Source organism: Hemicordylus capensis, chromosome 4, assembly GCF_027244095.1.
Source record: "Hemicordylus capensis ecotype Gifberg chromosome 4, rHemCap1.1.pri, whole genome shotgun sequence".
Classification (NCBI taxonomy): Eukaryota; Metazoa; Chordata; class Lepidosauria; order Squamata; family Cordylidae; genus Hemicordylus; species Hemicordylus capensis.
This window is the reverse complement of record NC_069660.1, coordinates 178,842,948-178,867,958: the sequence shown is the minus strand read 5'-3', so window position 1 is coordinate 178,867,958 and position 25,011 is coordinate 178,842,948. Positions and strand designations below refer to the sequence as shown.

At 42.6% G+C, this 25,011-nt stretch overlaps 1 protein-coding gene across 2 annotated transcripts in view; it reads left to right on the top strand.

Moving 5' to 3' along the window:
- ICE1 (interactor of little elongation complex ELL subunit 1) overlaps positions 1-25,011 on the top strand; it is a 65,144-nt gene that overhangs the window by 20,717 nt on the left and 19,416 nt on the right. Inside the window, exons 8-14 of one of the 2 annotated variants that reach the window (XM_053244480.1) lie at positions 6,439-6,521; positions 7,744-7,783; positions 7,887-7,946; positions 10,954-11,043; positions 11,189-11,227; positions 13,200-13,558; positions 16,675-21,279. In XM_053244480.1, coding sequence (XP_053100455.1) covers positions 6,439-6,521; positions 7,744-7,783; positions 7,887-7,946; positions 10,954-11,043; positions 11,189-11,227; positions 13,200-13,558; positions 16,675-21,279 — 5,276 coding nt within the window. Of the gene's footprint in view, positions 1-6,438; positions 6,522-7,743; positions 7,784-7,886; positions 7,947-8,111; positions 8,198-10,953; positions 11,044-11,188; positions 11,228-13,199; positions 13,559-16,674; positions 21,280-25,011 lie in introns of those variants that run through there. The other variant, XM_053244482.1, reaches the window with a different exon arrangement.

Below are 25,011 nucleotides of genomic sequence, written 5' to 3'. Positions count from 1 at the left end.
CGGGTCTCACTGATCATGAGACCCAACTCTGTGGCTATTGCGAACCGATATTACTCTTTCCAGTAGGAACCATCGGAGTTATTAAAAACACCGAACACAGATTTACCGATCGTACAATTAATATTGAGTTCTTTGGTGCCAAGGGACGAAGAGGTCACCTTTAAGGATCCCTCAGATTAAAAAAACAGGATCCCTCAGATTAAAAAAGAAATTGTGCTGAGAAGAGTGCACGATAATTCCTCCATAGCTACCTGTTCCTCAGCAGCAGCTTCCATGGTGATTAGGGCAGCTTTATTGTGGGTAGACAATGAACCATTGGCTGCCCCTGTAAAAATGAGGCAGCAGCTGGTCAGGATTCAAAAGGCCCAGGCCTTTTTGGTGGACACCACCAAAGACTCCTAGATTTTCATCCAGAGCATCTGCAGCTTCTGTAGTGGGCAGATGTCACCTGTGGCTTAAGAGCTAACAGGTGGACTCCACCTCTAGAAATAACCTGACTGCTGTACCTTATGACAGCACAAAGCATTTTGACGATTCTGCTCTGAAAGACATTTAGTTGAAACAAAGGATAAGCAAAAGACGATGCCATCTGCTCCATGCAAGCCCGAGAAGCCAGGTTTCAAAAAACCTTTTCAGCCCTTCTGGAATTTCGGGTCCTCCTTCAGTGGCCAGGATAGGGATTTCAGAGCACAACGGGGATCCTGGAATCGCCAACGTTTCCCCTCCAGGAACTTCGGCAATACCAGACAATCGTTCAACCAAACCAAGCAGCAGCAATAACTCGGGACTCTCCAGGCTGGGGGACTGCCTGTCAGAGTTCTTCCATGTGTGGGAGGCTTCTGTAACAGACAAGTGGGTCCTCAGCATAGATCAGAAGGTGTACAGGATAGAATTGGATGCCCTTCCCTCCCACAGGTTCCTTCCAACTCCCCACACTCACTCTGCTACAAAACACATTGAGCTCAAAAAGGCCATCCAACATCTGGTAGACATAGGAGTGGTGGAAACAGTGCCTCGCTGCCAGGAGGGAAGGGGCATCTATTCTATCTTGTTCACCGTCCCCATAAAGGACAGGTCAAAAAAGGCTGTACTAGACCTGAAGTATTTAAACAGATGGGTCAAGCAAGAAAAATTCTGAATGGAATTACTTCGATCAGTGGCAGAAGCACTGCGCTACCTAGACTTCCTATCCTCGATAGAACTGAAGGAGGCATACTTACATTTAGTGATTCATCATAGCAGCCCCCATAATCTCAGGTTCAAGTATGCTGGAAGGCATTACCAATATGCTTCCATTCTGACTGCCATCAGCCCCTCAGGTCTTTACAAAGGTACTGGCACTGCTGATGGCCTATCTCTGCCTTCAGGGAATCCAGATATTTGCATATTTGGACGTCCTGTTGGTCTAATCACATTCAAGAATGACAACAGAAAGTGACTTGCAAACGACGCTTCAGACATTACAGGAACACAGGTTCCTTATAAACCTTGCAAAAAGTCAAATGGTCCCATCTTACAGGCTTCAGCATGTGGGGGTGGGGGCGGGGATGATTGATACTATGCAAGATTGACTGTTTCTTCCTCAGGGCAGGTTCCAGACTATCTCAGCAGAGATAAGGGCAGTACTCTCGGCTCCTGCAATTCTGCTGTTGACACTTGCAAGGATCCTGGGCCTGATGGTGGTGACCTTGGAGGCTGTTTCCTGGGCAAGGTTCCACCTGCGAGAGCTGCAATGGTTCCTCCTTCCACATTGAGCAGCCATTGCCAAGAAGCAATGCTTGCTGCTACACCTACCTCACCAGCTCCGTCAGTCAATGCAATGGTGATTGATACCACAAAACCTATTGCAGGGCATGCAGTTCTTGGACCCACCAAAGGTAATAGTCACAATAGATGCCGGCATCAGGGGATGGGGTGTAAACTGTCAACAGCTCTCAGCAAAAGGAAGGTGGTAAGAGCAGGAGAGGAGCCACAGCATCAATTGACTGGAGCTGAGGGCCATTTGCTTGGCATTGAGAGCATTTCAACATCAGTTACAGGACACTCACATTTTGATAAAGACAACAACACGACCACCAAAGCTCATGTGGAACTAGCAAGGTGAAACAAGATCCAGAACCCCTGCACGTGGAAGTGGTCCTGTTGTTGACTTGGGTGGAGAGTCATCTGATGTCCATATCAGCACATCATGTCAAGGAGGATCTCAATCCGCTGGCAGACTGGCTGAGTTGGGAAGACTTGGTGCTGGGAGAATGGTCCCTAAACCAAGAAGTCTTCCTACAATTGACTCCGATATGGGGAATGCCAGTTATGGACTTGTTCACAACTCCTCAGAACACACAGCTCCCAAGATTCATGTCTCAGTTCCCCTGCAGAGGATGTAGACACACTGTGGCCAAAAGTACTTCTTTACACATTTCCACCAACTCCTCTGCTAGCAAGGGTGTTGAGAAGGATATGTCTTCTATGGGCAAGTGTAATTCTAGTAGCACCATTTTGGCCCAGAAGGTCGTGGTTCGCGGAGTTACTGCATCTATTGACAATGGAACCATGTTTCTTGCCGGTAACTACAGACCTACTTGTGCAGAGCCCGGTGCAATACCCCAACCTGAGCTGGTTGCAGCTTGCCACATAGATACTGAGGCAAATACTGAGTCAGCAGGGTTATTCAGATAGAGTGTTGGGTACTATCTTGGCATCACATAGATCATCAACAAATTGAATTTACCAATGTATGTGGAGAGCATTTTTAATATGGGCAGCATGCTATTCGGTTCCATGGGGAGAAGCATCTATACAACACATCCTACAGTTCCTTCAGGAAGGCTTAGAGAAAGGCCTGAAGCCAAACACATTTAAGAGGCAAGCAGCCTTCATTTCAGGCATTTCAGCAAAGTCTATACATGCACATCCTCACCTAAGGAGATTTCTCTGAGGTGCGAAGAGAAACCTTTGTTTCTCCACTGACAGTACACCACTTTCCTACTTGGAATTTACATACCGTGTTGAACGCCTTACAGTCTCCACCTTTTGAACCTTTAAAATCCACCCTTATACCAATTTTGTCTTTTAAATTGGCATTCCTGGTAGCTGTTATGTCTGGGAGAAGGGTGTCGGAATTACAGGCTCTTTCTATTGATAAATCGTATTGTATATTCCAACAAGAATCCGTATGCCTTATACTGGATCCCTTTGTTACGTATTAAGATGGCTTCTTCATTTCATGAGTCACAGGACGTTTTTCTACCTTCTTTTTGTCTACACCCCGTGCATCTGATGGAGGAAAGGTGTCACATGTTGAATGTGCGTTGTTGTCTTAAGAGATATATAAATAGGTCCGTGTCCTTCAGAACCACGGATTCACTGTTTGTGTCCGTCCTTCCTGGTATCATGTAAATTGCTGTTACTTCATCTACCATTGCAAGATGGATTAGGACCTGCATAGCACTGGCATATGAGACACAACATCTCCATCCTCGGACGCACATTTGCGCTCATTCTACTAGATTGGCAGCAACCACAGACACTATAAGTGCCCCGGTGCAAGAAATCCGTAACGCAGCAACATAAAAAGCCCTTCTACTTTTACCAGGCATTATAAAATGGACAATTATGCCTCAGTATGGGCAGCATTCGGAAGAAGAGTATTGCAACAGGTGCTTCCCCAGGACTAGACAAGGGCGCTCCCCCCCTAGGTGATGCACAAGCTGTGGTACGTCCCATAGAGATGTCCTTGACCCCAGCAACTGAGAATGGAGCATTGGTTCACTTACCATTAAGCCTTCTTCTGGTTGCTGGAGTGAAGGGGATCTCTGCCTACCTGCCTTGGCACACTTTTCTATTTCTGGGAGACCATCCTATCAGCAATCTTTAATCTGTTTTGGGACAAGAGACTGCCAAAGCCTCACACATACTGTGGAGCAGAATACAAGTTTTTTCCTGATGGACATTTCCAATATCACTTCAAGTTTACTGTGCTTGTTCATGTTTGTTCCTTATTGCCATTTGCTATGATGATTCCCTGTGTCATTTTTTCATTCTGGCATGACAACTTGTCATGACACCTTTCGTAACTTGGCCTAAAAGAACTGGGGCGGGGCTATCCCCCTCCAGCTCGAGTGGGCATGTATTTTCTTTGTAGCTAATCAAAACTGTCCTGCCTTGGAGCTTGTGAGGAGGATAACCCATAGAGATGTCCTTGACTCCAGCCTTCACGGTAGGTGAACCAATGCTCCGTTTTCCTTATACTTTATAGTTATTTGCAAACTCCCAAAGGCATGCCTCAGAAGCTCAAGGTGAGAATCCTTCACTTCATATCAGCAATTGTAAAGTCAGTGATGTAGCCCCCATTGGACAAGAGGGGATGACAGTCCCTGGGCTGTGGGGACTGCCAGGACACCCCCTTTCCCCTTCCCCCACCATGAGTGTTTCGTTTGCCCACTGGGAGCTTGAGGCACACACCAATCCTGTCCAGATGGTGCTTTGTTCAAGCTTGAACAAAGCGCTGACCAGGGAGCATCAGGAAGGGTCCAAACAGACCCTCTTCCTGTTATTGGGCATGCCTCCTTGTGAGGCAGAGAAAGGACCCCCCAGCCAGTGCTTAAACAAAGTGCCATCTGGGGATGATTGGGAGAGGGTCTGAGCACACCCTCTCCTGGTGTTGGCCATTTCCCCTGAAGCTGACATTGACATAGGGACTGTGGTTAGAGCACGTGTGCTAGTGCACAACCATTTCAATAAGATAGAGTCCACTTGCAAGCTTTCTACACCCCTGTGTAAAGTGATGCTTTTGTCTTTTAGTGTTCCTTTGCACCACCTTGGCACCATATTGGCGCTACCATTGCAGTGGCATTCTCTGCCCCTGTTGACTCTGGAACTAAGAGTCTAATGTGCTTGTATCTGCATTGTGCCATTCTTGACTTCTGTTTCTGTCTTACTAGGGAGAGATGAAATATTAGAACCAGAGTTTTATGTTTAAGTATAAACATAGGAATTCTCCCTGGTCAAATGTTCATGAATCTAATAATCCTATGTGTATGAGGTAGAGGTCCTTCCTTTAAACTGTATCATGTCTTCTGATAGCCAAGGCAGGAGTAAGAGTTGCTTGCTCCCCAGCCTTGCAATAGTATGGATGCAAACAGGTTTGATCTCTCTCTTTTTAAGCATTTCACTTGAGATCAGCTATCTTCCCCCCTCCCTTTACCCTGTAGTTGCAACATTTAACATGCTTGATTCAAAACTGGTTCCAGTATAGAAGCTAAGAATGTAGTCTCTTTAATGTGGTGTTCACACATCTGTATTTGCAGTGCACTGTTGGCTATTAATGAATATTGATTACAACAGTGTTAGAATTTAATTTGATAGTTTCATAAATTAGCTAGCTTGGAGCACAATCCAGCACAAATTAAGCAAGTTCATAACACTTGCTCAGTCTGCTGCTTTCAGAGGTTTGAGTGGTAGGCAAGCATGAAAGAGACTTTGCTGTGGAGGGGAAGCATGGATCTCTCTACCACTGAAATGCTGGTTTTGCTTTTTCTTTAGCGGTGGTCTGTTTCCATTTTATTCCAGCAAGCTCGCTGTGTGTGGTTTTTCCTTTTCTCTTGGTTTTAACTCCTTTTGCAGTTCTTAATATATTCTCTTTTATTTAAGAGATTGTTTTTATTGGCTATTGTTGACTGTCCTGAGCACCTGTTTGTGGGGGGCGGGGATGAGCTTCATTTCCATAGAAATGAAACTTGAAAGTATCCCTAATATGCTGGCTTTTCACATGTAGGGAGTTTCTTGATGTGAAGGAGCATTCAAATATGTGATTGCCTGCACCTGCATGTTTGAGTTGGGTATTAGATTGGCTTCTGAGACTGATCGGCTTATGGCAGTCCTGATTTCGTTACTGCTGAAATTTAACCTGAATCTAGCATTCTGGGAAGATCTTGCATTTTCTCTCAACTGTGCTCTTCTACAAGCAAATATATTCTTGTTATTGTCTGATGGAAAACTCTGAGAAAAGACCATTCAAGAGACTGACTTCTGTTAAAATGGAAATGTGTAGATATATTAATATGTATAAGCCAGATTTTTTGTTCTTCTTACTAGAATTTGATTCTTAATTCTACTTTTCTCGGGGCTCATTAAACTGGGTTCTAGGGCATATAGATTCATTCTGAGTTTGGACTGTCTTTGGATTTGGTAGCTCTGGGGCTGCTGTATGCAATTTGAGACTTGACTGTGACTCTGAAAGAGCCAACTGCACACATCCAGTGTGATGAAATCTTAATGAAATACATGACCGTACAGAGCTGAGTGCTGCAAACCCTGAACAAACTGTTAGAGAAGGAATCACCTTGCACAAGTGCATTTTGCTCTTGTTGATTTCTGCCAATTTTGAGGTTTAGCTGAATGGTTGTAACATGTTTTAATCCGTTTTTGCCTTAAATGAAGAGGCTGCAGCAAAACATCTCCAGAGCCTAAAGCAGTTGAAAGCAGAGAAGAAAGTTCTTGAGAAAGAATTGAAGAAAGCACAGGTAACTTGCTTTAGTATTTTCTCTCTTCGTGCTCCCACTCCCCCAACCGAAGATTAAATAGTAGACTCTATTTCTTACGGGTTTTTTCCCAAGGTATGGAGTGTGTGCTATGAATATGTGTCAGGTGGGAGTTGTATGCCCTCTTTTGCTTTCTCTTTTTCTGTTGATGGCTCTTTCTCCATTATTGCAGATAACAGAAATGAGTGGATTCTCTCCTCATCCCCTTGTGTATTTATTGTGGTGGGGAAATTCTTCCTGCAGAGCAAGAGAGACTGAGAACAAAAATGTTTGGTTGCCTTCTGGCTCCTGGATAGAACTGGGTTGTTCTTGACTTCGTGGGCCAATAGTATGACAGCAAAGGTGCCATCGGGGAATGATGGCACTTTGACAAAAATATTTTAATAACGATAATATTTATATAATATATCTGCACAGTGCCAATACAAATGACACTTAAACAGAAAAATATGGGTACCTATCTCTCAAGGAACTTGCAATATAAACTTTGACAGTGAGAAAGGGAAGAGGCAAGGGTAATAAATGGAGAGCGGAAAGAATAGGAAAGGGCAAGTCTTGCAAGGAATGAATATGAACAAACACAGTTACTCTCATATCCTTGGTTTGGTTGGGAATAAGAACTATGCTAAACTGTGTACAGCTGCAATTTTACATTGGAGACACAAAGCAGAAAAAGGTGCAACTCAAGTTTGAGGGATCTGCTTTGTTTTTTATGACCACAGCAAGTTCATCTGTTGGAGCCTGGGGCAAGAGTGACTGTTGAGGGTGCATGTATGTAATTGTTTATTTCGGCCCAAGGCCAGCATAAACTGTTGAGGGCGGAATACACTAAAGATGAGTGAACAGGGTGCCTTTGAACGTATGCTTTGCTCGGGACTTTGTTTTCAGTACCAGAACTGAGCTCACAGTCCTTCCACACAAGGTTTTACTCCTGGTTTTCTTCAAAAAACTAATGTAATGCAAACTAATGTATGTGGGGTGGGGGAGCACAGAACCTTTTTGTTATCGCTTAGTCAGAATCCAGTGATTTGTATGGGGTTCTATCAGTAGATCCTGATTTATCTTCTGCCCATCTCTGATGTAGAGCACTTGATAGGCCATCTGATAATTAAGTACAAACCAAAGACAAATGCCTTTCTATTGTCAATATTGGAAATTATAGGTGTTATTTTTAACTGAGTGCTTTTTTCCCTTATGTTGACAGGAAAAAACTGAGGACTTGCATAATGTGAAGCCAAAAAAAGGTAACTACCTATTTAGGAATAGGTTTTTGGCTCTAATTTGGAATTTTCGGGTTTTGGCTCTAATTCTAATTTGATAGAACTTTCTCTGCCTGTTTCCTCTCAGTGTTGAAGCATGCAGAGACCCAGAGTGAGAGCGAGAGTCCGGTAGCAAATTTAGACAAAGGTTGGTATGTATACATCACTTTCCTCTTTGTTAATAAAAGAGGGTTACGCTTTGCCTTAGTTGCTGTTTTTTGAGTGTCCCCTTTACAGTAAACACATCCTGCCTACCTTCCCTGCTGCAGGACCTCACACTTAAGCTCTAACTGGGGTCTCTCTGGTGTCATGAGGGAAGTGATTGCCCCACTTCATGGAGCATGTGTTCAAGGCTCAAAAATCTGTTCAAGGGAAGAGTCAGGAGTGCAGCTTCTCCTGGTAAGACGCTCTAAAAGATTCCATGTGTTGGTATGTATGGGTGACCACAAGCAGAATAGGAAGCTTTCGTCTTACTCCAATTTATACTAGTTATTTTCTCCATATAGCAGATGGATGAAAACAGAAAGATGAGTGCTGCAGGATCTGGATTAGTTGTTGCTGCCTCATGCAGGGCTGTTGAACACAAGGTCTGAGGTCTGGCTTATCAGGCCTCTTGGGGTTTCAGATGTGGCCTGCGACATCTCACCACACCCTATGCAGATGATTGAACCAGCTTGAGAACTAGGAAGCAGAGCAAAGGGGCTAACTCGGCAGTGGCTGATGCTGCATGCCTGAGCACCAGCTTCTCCTAACATTCTCTTGAAACCAGCAGCATAGGTGTCAAGGAGTGTGGAGGGCAGCATACAGTGCTTTGGAGTGGAGCAATGTGTAGTCAGTCTGAATAGCAAGCAGTGGTGTATAAGAAGGGGGCTAGCGATGGAGAATTGAATATGGGAACAGCAAGCAGTTGGTGGCAGTGGTGGTGAAAATTGCAACGTTAGGGTGCACAACTTTGTCCACTCAACATCCACTGGGTGGGGTATTTGGCCCTTTTACCCATTTATCTTTGAAGCCCTTGGGTACCTCTAAAACATGGCGAGCTATGTAGGTCAGGAAAAAGAGTGGGGTTTTTTTGTTGGTTTGGGAGGCCATATCTGAAGGGTGCTATAACTTGTCATATTCAGTCAACACAGCCATGAAACAGACTAGCCAGCTTGCTCAAATGTATGTAAGGGCACAGTGGTGACCTGAAGGGTAAGGCGAGGAGATGACAAACTAATTTGCTCTCAATAAAGCTTTCCTGCCTGGTCACCTGGGAGCGATCCTGATATGCCACAAGCAGATTACTCTTTCAAGCCGAAATCCACTTCATCTCCTTTCCCTCGCAAGTGCCAAACAGCACATTGTTGCCATGAAGTGCTTTAGAGTGCTAACACACACCAAAAAAATCCCATTTGAGCCATCTTTCTTTCCCTCATTCCATTTTCCAAGTCCAGAGCTTAATTAATGGAGAGACAAGCAGAGACAAGAAGGAAATGATGCAATTTAAATTGTCGCTGTTGGACTTCTTGCTATTGTTTATCACATCAACAGGCTGCGTTCTCCAAGGAGCTGCAAAGCTCAAGAGAGTAGTTCGTAGCAAAGAGCGGGGGAGAGCATATTGGCTTGTTCACATTTTAACAGTTTACTGAAGTCAGTACTTTTGTTGAATATTTATGGCCATGTGTGTTTTGCACTCTGTGGTTATGCTAAAAATAAGTTTTAATATCAGTTGTGAATTTCTCTGGGCGCCTTTAAATCTTACCTTTATTATTATTATTTTTACATTTATATCCCGCTCTTCCTCCAAGGAGCCCAGAGCGGTGTACTGCATACTTGAGTTTCTCTTTCACAACAACCCTGTGAAGTAGGTTAGGCTGAGAGAGAAGTGACTGGCCCAGTGTCACCCAGCTAGTTTCATGGCTGAATGGGGATTTGAACTCGGGTCTCCCCGGTCCTAGTCCAGCACTCTAACCACTACACCACGTTGGCTCTCTTTATACATACACATTAGATTTTTTAAAAATTGTAGATTATCCTTCTTTTACTTAACTAGCTTTGTGTGTTTACATGGATTCATGGTCCCGGTTGCTACTAGTGATGTGCCCGATTTGGCTCTCTGGAATGCGATTCAGCTGTCCAGAACACCTTTTTAAAATCAATGGCTTGCACAATCTCTTTACAGCTGAGGAGAGCAGGTCCGTACCTCCTGCTCCTCCGCTTGCTGCCATCCCGGTGCTCCTGCCAGTTATGCCCACACATCTCCCAGCTGCCCCTGTGCAATGCCGGCACGTACATGGCCTCTGCACATGTGCAGCAGCCATGTATGTGCTGGTGTCGCACAGCAACAGCTGGGAGATGCCCACTAGTGCGCGGGCATAGCTGGGAGCGCAGCAAGCGGAGGAGCAGGTATGGACCTGCTCTCCTCCATTTTAAAAGAGCTATGTAAGGCCTTGGTTTTAAAGGGAGGTGCCCATGATTCAGACAGCTGAATCCCATTTTTGCATATCCCTAGTTGAATTTACCCCACTCCAGCCGATTCAAGTGAGTGAGGGGACAGCAGAATTTCCACAGGACAATTGTGTTCAATATGTTGTTTTGTTTCTTGTTTGTTAGTTTGCTGTCCTTCATTTCCTGTGTTTTGATTGTTTAATGTACAAGTACCCCATTTTCAGACTTTCTAGTAATTGGGATGTCCAGAACTATGAGAGTTCCAGATCCCTGTTTTTCAGTTGGTGTAGAAAGCTGGTAATCCTTTTTGGATTGGGAGCCATTTTGGGACAGCGATCAATATTATTTATTTCGTTTGTCTCTGTAAACCATTTTGAGAACACTTGTTGAAAAGCTGTAGTAGAAGTAGCTTAATATTTGGGGGCACATGTAGTGCTCGCTCCATTTGAGAAAGAGATCTGTAAATATCAGCTTCTGGGTATTTTCTATTAATTGGAGGGTCTTGGACATGGGTACCAAATTTCAGCTTTCTAAATAATCATCTCATTTTTATCTCATGTTTCGGTACTAAGATATGTTCATAGTGGCCTAGAATAAATATTAAAAACATTTCAGAAAACAGTAGCTCACTAAATGGCAAATAAATTTCAGAAGCAATTATAACAGTGTTAAACAGATTACTTAAACACCTGCTGAATAAATCTATCCCTGTGACCTTATTGCAGAAAAAATTAAACTGCTATTGGAAGAACTCTGGATATGTATTGACAGCTCCACAGGAAGAAATCAAATCAACAAAAATGACTACCTCTTAGGTAAGACCAGCCACTACATTCTAGGGATCATTGAAAATACCACCACCACCCGATTTTTGTTTTTGTTTTTGTTTTGCTGTTAGGGTTTGGTGTTCTCAGTAATGGGGGAAAATCGTGCTAATTACTTCCTTTCCTCTTACAACAGTTGATTATCATGGTCATTCAAGAGCACATGAAAAAGCAAGTGAGTACTTCTATTGTATCATTGCTGTAGCATTTATGTGCAAGAAAAAAGGTTCTGTATACAGTTATGGGAAGGTTGTTGGAATTATGCAAGGCACTTGTGGCTGCTTCTAGACTTGGGCTGCACAACGCATTCAGATGTTGAGCTGCAATTCCTATAATCTTTGTTGGCCACTGTGGCTAGGGATGATGGGAATTGTAGTTCAAAAATAGCTGGAGGGATGAAGTTGTGCAGCCCTTCTCTAGACAACTGGAAATTGTGCTTAGCGCCACCACTTCACTTCCTTCCCCTGTTCTGAGGCATTGCTCTCACTCTGGCCTGTTTGGATGTTTGTTTCCCTCCTGAAGAGGTCTGGAGCTCACATGTTCCCTCTCATTGCTAGTTTCTCCTCAGGGAAGTGTGAACAACCAAATCAGAGTCATTTAAGTGTGGGGGCCCTTGGAGGTGAAACTCTGGCTCAGGATATCCCATATCTGAGTAACCATGGGATCTCCCCTGTATGGAGAACCATGGAGGGGTTCTTGTGACCACAGGAACACTAGCACACTCCCAGGAAGATTTCACCTCCCACGGGGGATGTTAGGCTTTAGGTCTTATCACTGGTCTCATAATCTGGGCATGCTTCTGCCTAGAGACAATTCAGGTTTGGTCTTAACTGCTGTTCTTCCTTGAAGTTACCTGTGTCTCACTCCTGGGCTATAGAGGCTTTTCCAGCTGGAGGCAAGTTGCAGTCAGGTGCAGGTCCTGCAGCACCTCCGGTTTGGCTCTCGCTTTCCTCCCCTTTTCCATACTGAGCTTTCTCCCTTTTAGGTCTGAAGGCAATGGGAGGAGTTCTTTTTCTCCCAACCTCCACTGTCAGCAATTTCTGAGGAGGCTTGGAGACAAGGGATTTGTCTGCCTTGGCTTCCTGACACCCAGGTTTGGTCATTCAGCCTTCTGCCATCCCATGAGGGGAGAAGTAAGCATGAGCCTGCTCCTGACCATTTGCCAAAGGAAAAAATCTGAATAGTCTCTACTCCATAAAGCTAGAGAGGTGTTCTTGTTTGAGGGCTTTTTTGCTATCAGAACCAGATAGTGTGTGTGAAGACGGTGGACTAGTATATTGCAAGAACCTGTTGAAATGCAGTAAATTTTATGTACATGAGCACCATCTCTCTCACACACCCTCCCTCCTTCAAGGGACTCCTATCTGTAAGTGAACAAGATTTGCCCTCATCACAAGTGTCCTGAAATATCAAATATAGAGGTGAATGGTAGTCAATCACCAAAATCGAAGCAAGTAAAGTGACACCTTTGTGGGGGGGTGTTTTTGTCTCTCTAGTGGCCTTCACTTAAAAAATTTATTCCACTCTTATCTGCATAGCTCCATTTTAGGTTCTGTTTCTTGGTCAAACAAGAATGTTAAAAATTGGAGCATATGTGTGTGTCTCATATGATACAAAAATCTCCAGATTTCTTTTGATAGTTAAGATTTTCCTGGTGTATAATCCTGTACTTGTGGGGGTGGGGGGTGGGGGGGAGAGCACACACACAAACGGGATGTGTATAAACTGCAGTTTGAGAACACAGTTTGGGAGCTTTAAGATAGAAGAGAGTGCATCCCAGGAATCCCAGCACAGCGGCAGCATGCACATAGCATCTGCGCGGTCAACACAATGTGTTGCGTGGGGTTTCTTGGGACATGCACCAGGATTCTTGAGACATGCACCTCAAAGGCTCCTGTCCATTTCCAACACATTAGCTCCACACATAGACAAGTCAAAGAAAAAACTGCTTGCACTGACAAAAGCCCATGTGTAACTAAAAGGTATGCTTAGTTGTACATTACAGCTGAAAGAGTATTTTGGCTAACAAAACAGAACAGCTAGAACAAATAATTTTAGAAAGCTTTTTTTTTTCCCCTTTCTTAATCTTCAGGTTGTATAAAAGTACAGAAATTTATTTAAACTGTTGTTAATCTTCTGTTCCATAGAAACAATGCTGAATCATAAAAAATGCAAGAAACCCCAAGAGAGACCTTCTCATTCCTCACCTGAAGCCTGTACAACACAAATGTCTGTGACATCACTGCAGATAAAATTGGACAGCAATTCTGACAGATATGATGGTGTGGTAGAAAATAGCGCAACAGAAATGACTGAGGCTTGCAATAACACTCTTTGCAAGGACAAATCTTCGGCAGTCATAAAGACAGATTTAACTGAGAGTGGCATGGATCTTTTCTATAAGGAGCAGGAAGAACTTGGTGAAAATCTGCAAGATATTTTGAAGTGGGTTAGACCTCTTCCACCTCTACTGTCTCCCATACAGTTCTCGCCTACTGCTACACCAGTAAGTTTTTTGTTTTTTTTAATGGATTTAATTGACACATTTAAGAACCGTAGTAACGTCACGGGCTGGGCTGTCTTCATAAACGCAATACACAAAACAAAGCAGAGTATGAACCTGATCCAAAAGGTAAACCAAAGCAATACAGAAGATCAGGAAAAACTGCAATATGGTCCTAGGTTGATAATATATAACTACAAAATATAAGAATATAAATTGGTATTTTCCAACCAAGTGGAATATTCTAACCTATTTCCCAAGCAATAAAACAACAACTTATATTCTTAACCAACAGAATTTTGAATATTCATCCTAAATATACAAAGCAAAAATACATAATAAATTAAGCAGCCAAAACACAATACATTAAATTATATTTTAAACCAACCCTTGTTTAAATGTGTTTTATGTAACTCTTGCATAAGGCCATGTAGCTCCCAGCATGAGCTGCAAATCAGTTCCTTTGTTTGGTCAGCTAAATGGTGATAAGCACTCTTTGAATATTTCAGATGTTTTCCCTCTTATGGCCCAGTGTAAGATAAGATAACAGCTTATCTTCTTGTTTCTGCTTAGGTGTGATGATTTGGCACTTCACAGTTTTATTCCACTTCCTGTCAGTGTTCCCTCTAACAGGGATTCCCAGATATTGTTGACTACAACTCCCAGAATCCCCAAGCAAACGCCATTATTTATTTATTTATTTATTTATTTATTTATTTATTTGATTTATATGCCGCCCTTCCAAAATGGCTCAGGGCAGTCAGTTTACAACAGAATAAAAACAATAAAAACCAGTTAACAATTAAAATCAAAACTATAAAAACAGAATAAAAAACAAACATTCAAACAGATAAAAACCACGGCATTTAAAACTGTTTACAACAGTTTAAAAACCCTGGAAGGCCGGGCCAAACAGATGGGTTTTAAGGGCTCTCCTGAAAGACAGTAATGAACTCAAATTATAGATTTCTGCCGGGAGTGCATTCCATAGCCCAGGAGCAGCTACAGTCGCCACCTCTGAGTCACCACCAGATGAACCAGTGGTAACTGGAGACGGGCCTCCTCAGATGACCTTAATGTGTGGTGGAGATCACGCAGAAGAAGGCGCTCTCTAAGATAACTTGGACCTAAGCCATTCAGGGCTTTAAAGGTAATAACCAGCACTTCGTATTTTGCCCAGAAACATATCAGCAGCCAGTGTAGCTGCGGATTCTGGGAGTTGTAGTCAACAACATCTGGGAATCCCTGTTAGAGGGAACACTGCTTCCTGTGAATCCCCACCCACCCCCCCACACAGTCCTTTTCCAAGTAACTGGCTACAAGAGAGGTGAAGTTGTTATTTTTATTAGTTGGCTCGCTGGAAAAGAATGATCTCATAGGAAACCCAAAGATTTATGAGAAAGTATTTTCTCCCTTGGAGCCACCTCTGTCCAGTGGTCCCTCTAATTTTTTTTTCATCTCTGTGCGGAATGAGTTTCATTCTGGGCAGCAATATCAAGGCAGTGTGCGCACATGTGCATTCAGAATGAGGCCTTCCTGATTCAACCTGAGCGGGATCTAAAATTGAACTGAGTGGACATCCAAAAACTTGAGAGCTCATACACATATGCATGCCTTAGAGGGAACAGTGCCTCTGTCCCTAAAGGACAGAAAACTTGCAGCCATTTTTTGAGAGATGGATTGAACGTGCTTTCCTTGAGAACCAAGGCCACCTGGCCTGATCCACCACAGAGCCTTTTTGAACCTTTTTGGAGGGTTTTGTCTTCCTTAATTCACCCATAAATTCTAATTTTCTCTTAATAGCTATTTTAAAAAAAAATATTTTGCTGTAATCAAACTGTCCTTAAAGTTTGACACTTTTCCTGCCCCACCCACCTCACTGTGTTCATGTTGCTAAGGTTGTGGGAACTGCCTTAATTCAAAGGCCTTGTACATGTTTGGGGACACTTCACTGTGTGCTCTTGAGGGTGGCAAAGCCCCTTTTGGGGATCTACCATCTCCACACATGCCCCCTCCCTATTTGAACATTCCCCATGCTTGAGGGCCTTTGTTCCGAGTACCAGCATTGTCAGATGTTGGTTTAGCTGACACAAGGGGTGGGACCATCTCTGTTAGTCATACCCCTGCAGTCCCATGACATTTGATTTTTAGGAGGTCAGTTAAGACTACATGGTTCTGGCCACTGTTAGGAGGGAGAATAAAATCCATGATTTGTAATTTAGTGAAAACTGCTGCTATTGTGGATTTGTAATGACTTCTGCTGGATTTATAAATTTAACTTTATTGTATTGATTAGATTGTATAGTGTTTTGTTGATAGTGGTCTCGAGACCCTTTTTTAAAAGAAGGTGTGAGAACAGGATATAAATAGAAGAGATGTGTCACTTTGGAAATTGTGATGTAGGAGAACCGCAGTTTTGCAAAACAAAACCTTTTTTGCTTCCCTCATTTACTGAGGTAAGAACTGTTGAGGGTGCAAATGTAAAGCAAGAGCTTTCTTGGTTATAATGCCTACCTTGTGGGATTCATAAACCTGTCATATACAGCAAGCCTAATTCTTTCTATTGTAATTTGGTTTTTGGAAGATGTTTTAGAACTTCGGAAAGGTTTCTCTGATCTTTTAGCTTTTAATTTTCTGACTGCAGCTGCTATTATGGCTTTGATTGACTCTACTTTGCTTAAAATATTTTTAATAGGGAAGCAACTAAAAGTGTTATGAATACAACTCCTCAGTGGATAAAGCCCTATAAAAGGAATATTCTTTCTGCTGAAATTTTGCAGAGGGAAGGGGGCAATTGTTGGAAATCACTTCTCCTCGTACAAATGGATCCAAAGTTCTTTAGTTACAACCCATAGAAAACTAGACATTGAGGAGAAATCTTGACATCTAGTTTTTTGTTTGGTGGGGAGGGGGGCGTTAGTTAGTAATAGCTGTATTTTGTCATGTTAGCTCCACCTGAAATCTTGTGTGAGATGGCCAGACAATTTTACCACCTCACTGAAAACAGGACTTAACTCATGGTTTCAATACATTCCTATTAAAATAGACAATACAATTCATGTGCTCATATAGTATTTATACAACTGCTATTACATATCACCTGTTCTTATCTTTTTAAGGATGTGTTATTTGAAGACCTAACAGATTCCAGTGATGAAGAAATGGACCAGCATGCAGAAATGCTTGAAAGTTTTTTAGGAAAATCTTGTCGGGATGAGCCAATGAATGAAACTCTCAACAAAAACCACTCTGCAGAATTGGAAAGCAAATGCAACTCTTCTAGTGTAAAAAGTACAATTGGAGATCCTCAGATATCATGCCAGATATTCAGCAAATTAAAGAAAAAAGAGGCAGCACTACATTCTGACCATTTAACAGCAACATCAAGATATGTTGATGAGAGAGATGAAGCAAAGCATCTAGAAAAGAATTCTGAGCTTATGGAAACAGACACAGAGATAGCAGCACACACTATAGAAAACTTCGATGAAAAGACAGTCGACATGACAAAAACAAAAGACAAGACCTTGATGCCTGACCTAGTGTCCAATAACTTCCTGCAGAGACAGGAAAAAACAGTTGAGCTAATGCATGTGCACGAAGTGGTTACAAACTGCTTTGAACATGCACTAGAAGAATCCTGTGACTTAATGAAGGAAGAGCTAACTGGAGTCCCAACATCTCCAACAGATGATCAGCCTCAGACTCCTAAAATTGGCCTTCAGCAGCAAACTCAAGAGCTGACTTTAGCTGCTGAAAATATGCCAGCAGCTTCTGAAAAATTAAAGGAAGGTTCTAATGTTGTCATAGGAATAGTAGTGGTAGAAGATGGCTCCAGGGACATTCAGACAAAATCCAATATAGCAACAGCAAGAACTCCTAGTGAAGAACACACTGAACAGGAAATAACAGATGAGCCGAATACAGCAACTGAAGAACTCTGCACAGGAAGAAGTGGTGTACCAAAGTCTATAGAAGACGAGATTAATTTCAGCAATTGTGAATCCTTTTCTGATACAGAGCATCCTAGTGAACAAGTCCAGCAAGAGGATGCTGGGGTAAAGCTTACACAGGCCATCCAAAAAGATGTTCCTGCTTCATATGCATCCATCAAATCACTACATGTAAAAGAAAACCATTGTAATGAAGAGACATGCAACAAAGAAAACAAACAGAAGGTAAATGGGGAGAATGAACTAATGAACATTGGTGCTTCAAATTCTAGTATTGCAGTGGTAGCTGATGGTTGCAAGAATTCATCATCTTGCACAGGTGAAGTAATCCAGACTGGAAGTGAATGCAGCACTGCTATGTCTATTGAAAATGAAGATGGCAGCCTGCTGATGGCTGTAAATGAAGCTTTTGTAAGAAAAGATAAACCTATTGCAGAGGAAACCAAATCAGTGAACATGAACAAAGAATGCCTACAGACAGAACTACTCATTGACCAAAAAGATTCTGTGAAATCACAAGTGGAGCCAGATTGTGAGAGTGATCCTACATTTCTATCCCAAGCAGCTATTATCAAAGACAGTGTGTTGCTATCTGAAGAACCTGTTAAAACTAATCATATGGTCTTTGAGTGGGAAGCTGTCACTGAAAGTGCTTCAGAATTGGGGCAGGTTGAAGATGCAGATGCAAAATCTGAGCAAGAGTCCAAAATACATCACATTTCAAATAGCTTTCATTCTACTGCTATGGAAGATGAATATTTGATGTCAAAAAGGGTTGAGGAGAAAGACAGTGAGTTATTGAACACCACAAACATAGGGACTGTACAATCTGTTATTACAGAAGAAAGTGAAAAAGCATTTGCTTTTGTGACTGAACATGAGAGAACTGTGCAGTCCTGTTTGATACCTGGAAGTTTGCAGTGTGGAATAAATGATGTATTGTCTCAAGTGACAAATCTGAATGGCAACTCATCTGATTCAAGGAAGTGTGCTGTGGAAGACCCAGAGATGAATTCTGAATGCTCTGTAACAAACAAGGTGGTATCTGAACAGAACACTAATGAAGCTCCACCTCTGTCTGTGCAAGATGTGTTACAGGCAGAAAATGTAGATCCTTCCCCTTCCACACTGACTGTTGGATCCAAGTCTTCTACAGAGTTCACAGATGTTAGAGCTTCCAACCTTGAAACCAGTTTTGAGCATTTCAACAAAAAATGTCAAGATTCTGATGCTTCACACATACAATCTCCTGTTCCAGTATGTATTTCCCCTTCCTCTCCAATCAGAGAAGATGCTAATCATATTGATTATCATGACTCTGGAGAAGATCTGAAGGGTCGAGAGGCACATGCTAGTGTTTCTGAAGGAAACCGACCTAAGCACCTGGATTGTTGCAGTCATTGTAACAACAAAAATGAAGTAGAAGTTGAACAGTTAACCACCAGTGACCCCCAGAGACTAGCTCATGTTAAAGATTGTTGTAGTGTAGTTATCTCTCGAACACCAACACCGGAGACACCCAGTCTAAAGAACTCTAACACAGCATCCTTTTCTGTAGCAAGCAGATCCGTTCCTGTTGATGAGGAGCTTCTCATTTCTCCCAGTGAGAAACTAGGAAGTCCTTTAAGAAGCATCACTGTAGAACATACTCTTGATGAAGCAGCAGCTAAAGAAACAGATGAAATACTGAACAATGGTATAAAAACTGGAGAAGTGGATGAGTTTAAGACCAAAACTACTCTTGGGTTGATGGATTCATCTTTCTCTTATACATTAGAAGAAGTTTATCCATTAAGAAAGGTGGATTGCACAAAGCAGCATCCAAGGCTTCCGGTATTCAAAGAGGAATTGAGTACAGTCAGGAATAGCCATGCAGTTGTGCCATCCAGTGTGACTGTATCTTGTGGTGATGTACATAAGTTGTCCCATGTCGCAGAAGAGGCATCCCCCAAAGATAAGCAGGCTACAATATGTGATGCTGACTCCTTGACTGATGAAACTGTTGCAAGGACATCGGAGCATTCATATGCAGCACAATGGGCATCTAGCAGTGAAAATGCCCCATTAAAATTAGCAGCCTCTGTGGCAACAGAGATGACAGAAGAGAGACAAGCAGAACAAAATGTTTCATCTGTTGCTTCACTTATGATTGAGGCATTTGTGTCTAACAAGAAATCTGTCTCTAAGTCATCTGCCAGTGATCTGGAGGCAAGTGGTGATGGCATTGCACCAGATGCAGGGCACACTGGTTCTAGTGTAGAAACCTCAGAAATACATTCTGCTTCTTACCAAGGGAAAGCGAGTGCTAAGCAAGACAGAAACTTTGCTGCTTCAGGGTGGACCTCAAACAAGGATCAGAATAATGTAATATCCCATCATGTTGACGGCGACGCACATACATCCTATAACAAGAAATGCTATACAAAAAATGCTGGGAGAACTCCTGCTGATAAAACCAATTGGAATTCCTTACTTTCTGACTCAAAAGGTTCCGGCCCTGAACAACAGAAACTAGTGCCTGAGAAGCTGAAATCATTCGCTGCTGTTGCATCTCAGTCAAAGAACAGAGCACAGCAAGTATTTAAACCATCTGACTCTCTAAAGCTTTCAGTAAAGGTAGGAGTTAAAGGTCATGGCAGGCTACTCCAGAAAATACCTAGCCAAAAGATGAAAAGGAAAAGTCAGCAAACTGTGTTAGATGAAACCATTACACCCAATGCAGATACTTCCACACCAACAAAACATTTTCCTAAAACTCTAACACAAATTAGGCAAGAGATGGGTCCCCCTTTACCCCCCTTGCTCCTACCTCTGATAGCTACACCTCCGAGAACGGTTTGCCCTATTTCCCCAATAGTGTCGTCATCTAGCCAGTCTTGCTTGCCATCCTCACTTGACAAGTTGATTTCTCCTTTACGAGAAACTCCAGTTCCTCCTCTAACGTCACCATTGATGGCTACCCCAAAGCACAAGTCTCCTGCTGCATTTACTACTCCCTCTCCTTCTGAAACAATAGGCCAGAGAACTCTGTCTTCCCCACTTCAGTTTTGTGCCACCACCCCCAAGCATGCCCTTCCTGTCCCAGGCAGACTTCCTCCCTCTGCAGTTGGCAGCGCTGCACCACCTGTGCCTCAGGAAAACTCGGTGAAAACTTTGGACATTATGTATCCAGAGCTATCTCCCCTGGCAAGAACTCTCAGCATCCTCAAAGGTAACATTCAGCTCAGCAGATCTTCTCTAGATGGTGAGAATATCCCGCGACCTGCCTGTCAAATCAGTGGCTTTAAAGCAATTGCTTCCAAAAATACTGCATTTGTTAAAACGGGGACTAACTTCAAGACTGACCCAGAGCAGCCATTTTCCAATGTGAGCAAGTCTGGGAAAAGGACATTGGGATCGGTGGCAGTGCCGAGGAGTGCCAAAGTGCTGCGGTTAGATAAGGTGCCAAAATTGGATCTCTACAAGGAGGAAGTTCCAGCGAAAGTCTCAGATACTGACATAGGGTGTCCTGCTGATGAAACTATCTGTCTGAGCAATGGCAATGGTACTCAGTCAACAAGTGACGGTGATACAAAATTGCTTTTGCCAGCAGTAGAAATTGATGATCCTGATAGCCAGGCTGTGACTGTAGCTTTGGAAAAAATTTCCCGATCCTGTGTTGACCTGTTCCCCATTATTCGTAGCCACTTTCTTGTGGACAATACCTCCAAGATCCCAGTAATGAGCGATGAAGAGAGAGAAGTTGTCTTTGAATTTGGTGTTGTGAAAAAGGTCAGTTATGTGGTGGTGGTGGTGTGCTATAGATTCAACAGTGATATGATACATGTGCATAAACATAATGCAAAGCAAAGAACTTTCTGGAATAATACTTAGAATATTAGCAGCTTCAAAAGAGACCTGTTCAGAGTCCCCTCTCTGCAGAGCCTATAGCATACCAGCTTGCAGCTCAAATACCAACATGAAGTTAATTTTTAGTGTAACTAAATGTCCGTGGGCTTTGATTTCTGTTAATGACATGTAGATGGATTTGCATGGCTCCCCGCCCCTCACTTGCTACACAATGACTCTTCAGTGCTTCATGGCCAATATCCATGGACGATGTTAAATCCAGTGTTTCTCAGATTGAACTCTGGCCCATCTCCTAAACATACAGTGCAATCCTATGCATGTTTATTTAGAAGTGTCGCAGTGTTCAGCGGGACTGACCCTAGGGGTACTTGAAGCATTCTCTGGAGGGACTCAGAGCGCTTCTGCTTCCCCATGCTATTTGTTCTCTGTCTGAGGATTACCAGCTTGAAGCCAACATGTCTTCACTGATGTGTCCGTCCTGAAGGAGAGAGAATGAAGTCCCTCATTTTCTAATTGGCTCCTAATTGGCTGGCTATGTGCTGAAGCTTGGCATGCCCCTCCCCTCAGCCTGACAGGCTTCAGAAAACTAGCACTGAGTACTCATGTTGAAATAGGAAAAAATAATTTACAATTAATTCCAATAAGACTATGAGTAACTTGCTGTGGATGCAAGCCAGTAGCAACCTGTCCCCCTAACGGTAACACTTAAATTTTTTTTTGTGTGTGTGTGTATATATATATGTATATTTTTACTTGCTCTTAAATGTTATAGTTATGAGACAGGCTACTCCAGTCACTGGCTCATATCCTAGCCAGTCTAATTGAAATTAGTGGGACTACTTAATGAGTAGGAGTACTCATGAATAACTTCGTCTGGATGTAAGTCAGTGACTGGAGTAACCTGTCTCATAATTGTAACATTTGAGTGTGTACATACATGTATATATACTCTTTCTCTATTTTAGTGTGTGTGTTTAACATATTTATATACCACCCAAAACTCGAGTCTCTGGGGCGGTTTGTGGTAAAACAGTACAAATTAAACCAACTTAAAATTTAAAACTCTTAAAATCTGACTCTAATTAAAAGCCTGGGTGAACAAATGTGTCTTAACCACCTTTTTAAAAATTATCAATGATGGGGAGGCTCTTATTTCAACAGGGAGCACATTCCAAAGCCTCAGGACAGCAATGGAGAAGGTGCATTCCTGAGTAGTCACCAGACAAACTGGTGGCAACTGCAGACTGACCTCCTCAGATTAGGCAACAGGGCTTATAATGGAGGCATTTTCTTAAATTCTCTGGACTCTAAAACATCTCTATGGGTACCTGAGCTGAAGATTTGCAGCAGAAGGGCTACACTTGTTTTGTTTTTAAGGTTGGGAACCCCTGATCTATTTCATAAGTTTTTAATTGTAAACCGCCCTGAGCCATTTTGGAAGGGCGGTATAAAAATCGAATGAATGAATGAATAAGCGAGCATGCAGAAATCCTTGCTCATATCTGTATATATACAGCCTGCTGCTGCTTATGAGGACTTTATTCCTAATTCCCAATTCACTTGCATTAAACAATTAGCAGAGCAGGATCTCTAATGGATATCTGCAAAAAGGTGGCAGGATAAGTCTTCTAGTTGGAAGGAGGTGTGCAATAAGCCACCAGGGTTTGATAAATGTCTTATTTTTGCTATCTGCCTTGGACAAGAGAGGAATGGTGTTAAGTAGCTAGCAATACATGACTTATGGGTTGTATTTAACTAGTAGGTTATGTGCAGGCCTAAATCCATCCCTTGAACCAGAAGGTGCTTCCACTGACAGCACACTGCTCTGCTACAGATCTGGATCAGGGTTCTCTCTAGGGCATGTGCATGTGTGCGTGCTCACACGTTTTCTGATGCCCGCTTAGTTAATTTTAGATTAACTATACTAGATTAACTCAGATGGAATTGGGAAGACCCCACTTTGAATGCACGTGCGTGCACACTGCCTTGATACTTCCACCCAGAACAAAACTCATTCCATACAGAGATGGAAAAAAATTAGAGGAACACTGGTCTGGATGCTGCCCCAAATGGCTGAGAGCCAGTTCAGTGAACATCTTTAAAGTTACAGAATTTTGGGATGGTAGCCTTGCTGAATTTCAGTTCTGGCAACACATTTTCTAGCCATGCTTTTTTGACATTTCTGCTGATGCCAACATCCTTTTCCTGGTCTCACTCTGGAAGATGGCTGCTCTGGATCAGATGCAAAATGAATCTTGTGAAAACTTCCCCTAGTGGTAAAATTCCCCGCTACTTCATTGACAAAATCACTAGTTCCAAGACTTTCAGAATGTGGGGACTTGAGATCTTCCCACCTGAGCTGTTTTCATAACAGAATGTTACCATGTGGACTTTTTTTTCGGAGTGGGGGGGCCCTCATAATTACTCTTGTACAGCAAAAATAATTGATTCTCACTGCATGTTTCTGGAGGTTCCAACTTTTGATTGCTTGCTTTATTTTTATTTTTTTACTTTTTTGCAGCATTTCACATATCTGGACAGTAGGTAGGAGTAGGGAATATTTCTATCCATCCATCCATTCCTCAACTGTATTGGCTCCCAGCTAGTTTCAGGGCTCAACTCTTACTTGTGGTTCTTTTTAAGGCCTGAATGGTTTGTGCCTGGTGTGACGGGATGTAGGGTTACTTTATTATTTCCTGGGATCTACCCTCCGTAGAGAGATTGCTCAGATCCCAGTTTAGGAGCATGCTGCTCCTTTGAGGAAGGCTGCCACTAGTTGAAGACAGATCTAAATCCACTGACCAGCCTCAGACACAGCTTCAACAACCTAGAACTAGAGGCTTGGGACTTAGAGGCACTATATACTCCAGCTGTGTCCGTTTCTTGAGATGAACAACTTCAAAACGGTACATCTGCTGGTAACCTCCAGACTGGATTACTGCAATGCGCTCTATGTGGGGTTGCCCTTGTATGTAGTCCGGAAACTACAGTTGGTCCAGAATACGGCAGCCAGGCTGATCTCTGGGTCAGCTAGGAGAGACCATATTACTCCTGTATTGAAGGAGCTACACTGGCTGCCGATATGTTTCCAGGCAAAATACAAGGTGTTGATTATAACCTATAAAGCCCTAAACAGCTCAGGCCCTGGGTATTTAAGAGAACGTCTTCTTTGTCATGAACCCCACTGTCCACTGAGATCAACTGGAGAGGTCCGTCTGCATTTGCCACCGGCTCGTCTGGTGACTACTCGGGGACGAGCCTTCTCCGTTGCTGCCCCGAGGCTTTGGAATGCGCTCCCTAGTGAAATAAGAGCCTCCCCATCTCTGACAGCTTTTAAAAAGTCTTTAAAGACGCATCTGTTCACCCAGGCTTTTAATTACTATTGTTTTAATGCTGTTTTAAAATATTGTTTTAAAAAATTTAAATTGTTGTAATGTTTTAAACTTTTTGTTTCTGTTTTAACTCATGTTTTACTTTTATTTTGTTGTAAACCGCCCAGAGACGTAAGTTTTGGGTGGTATAAAAGTATGTTATTTATTCATTCATTCATTCATTCATTCATTTGATTTCTATACTACCCTTCCAAAAATGGCTCAGAGCAGTTTACACAGATAAATAATAAATAAATAAGATGGCTCCCTGTCCCCAAAGGGC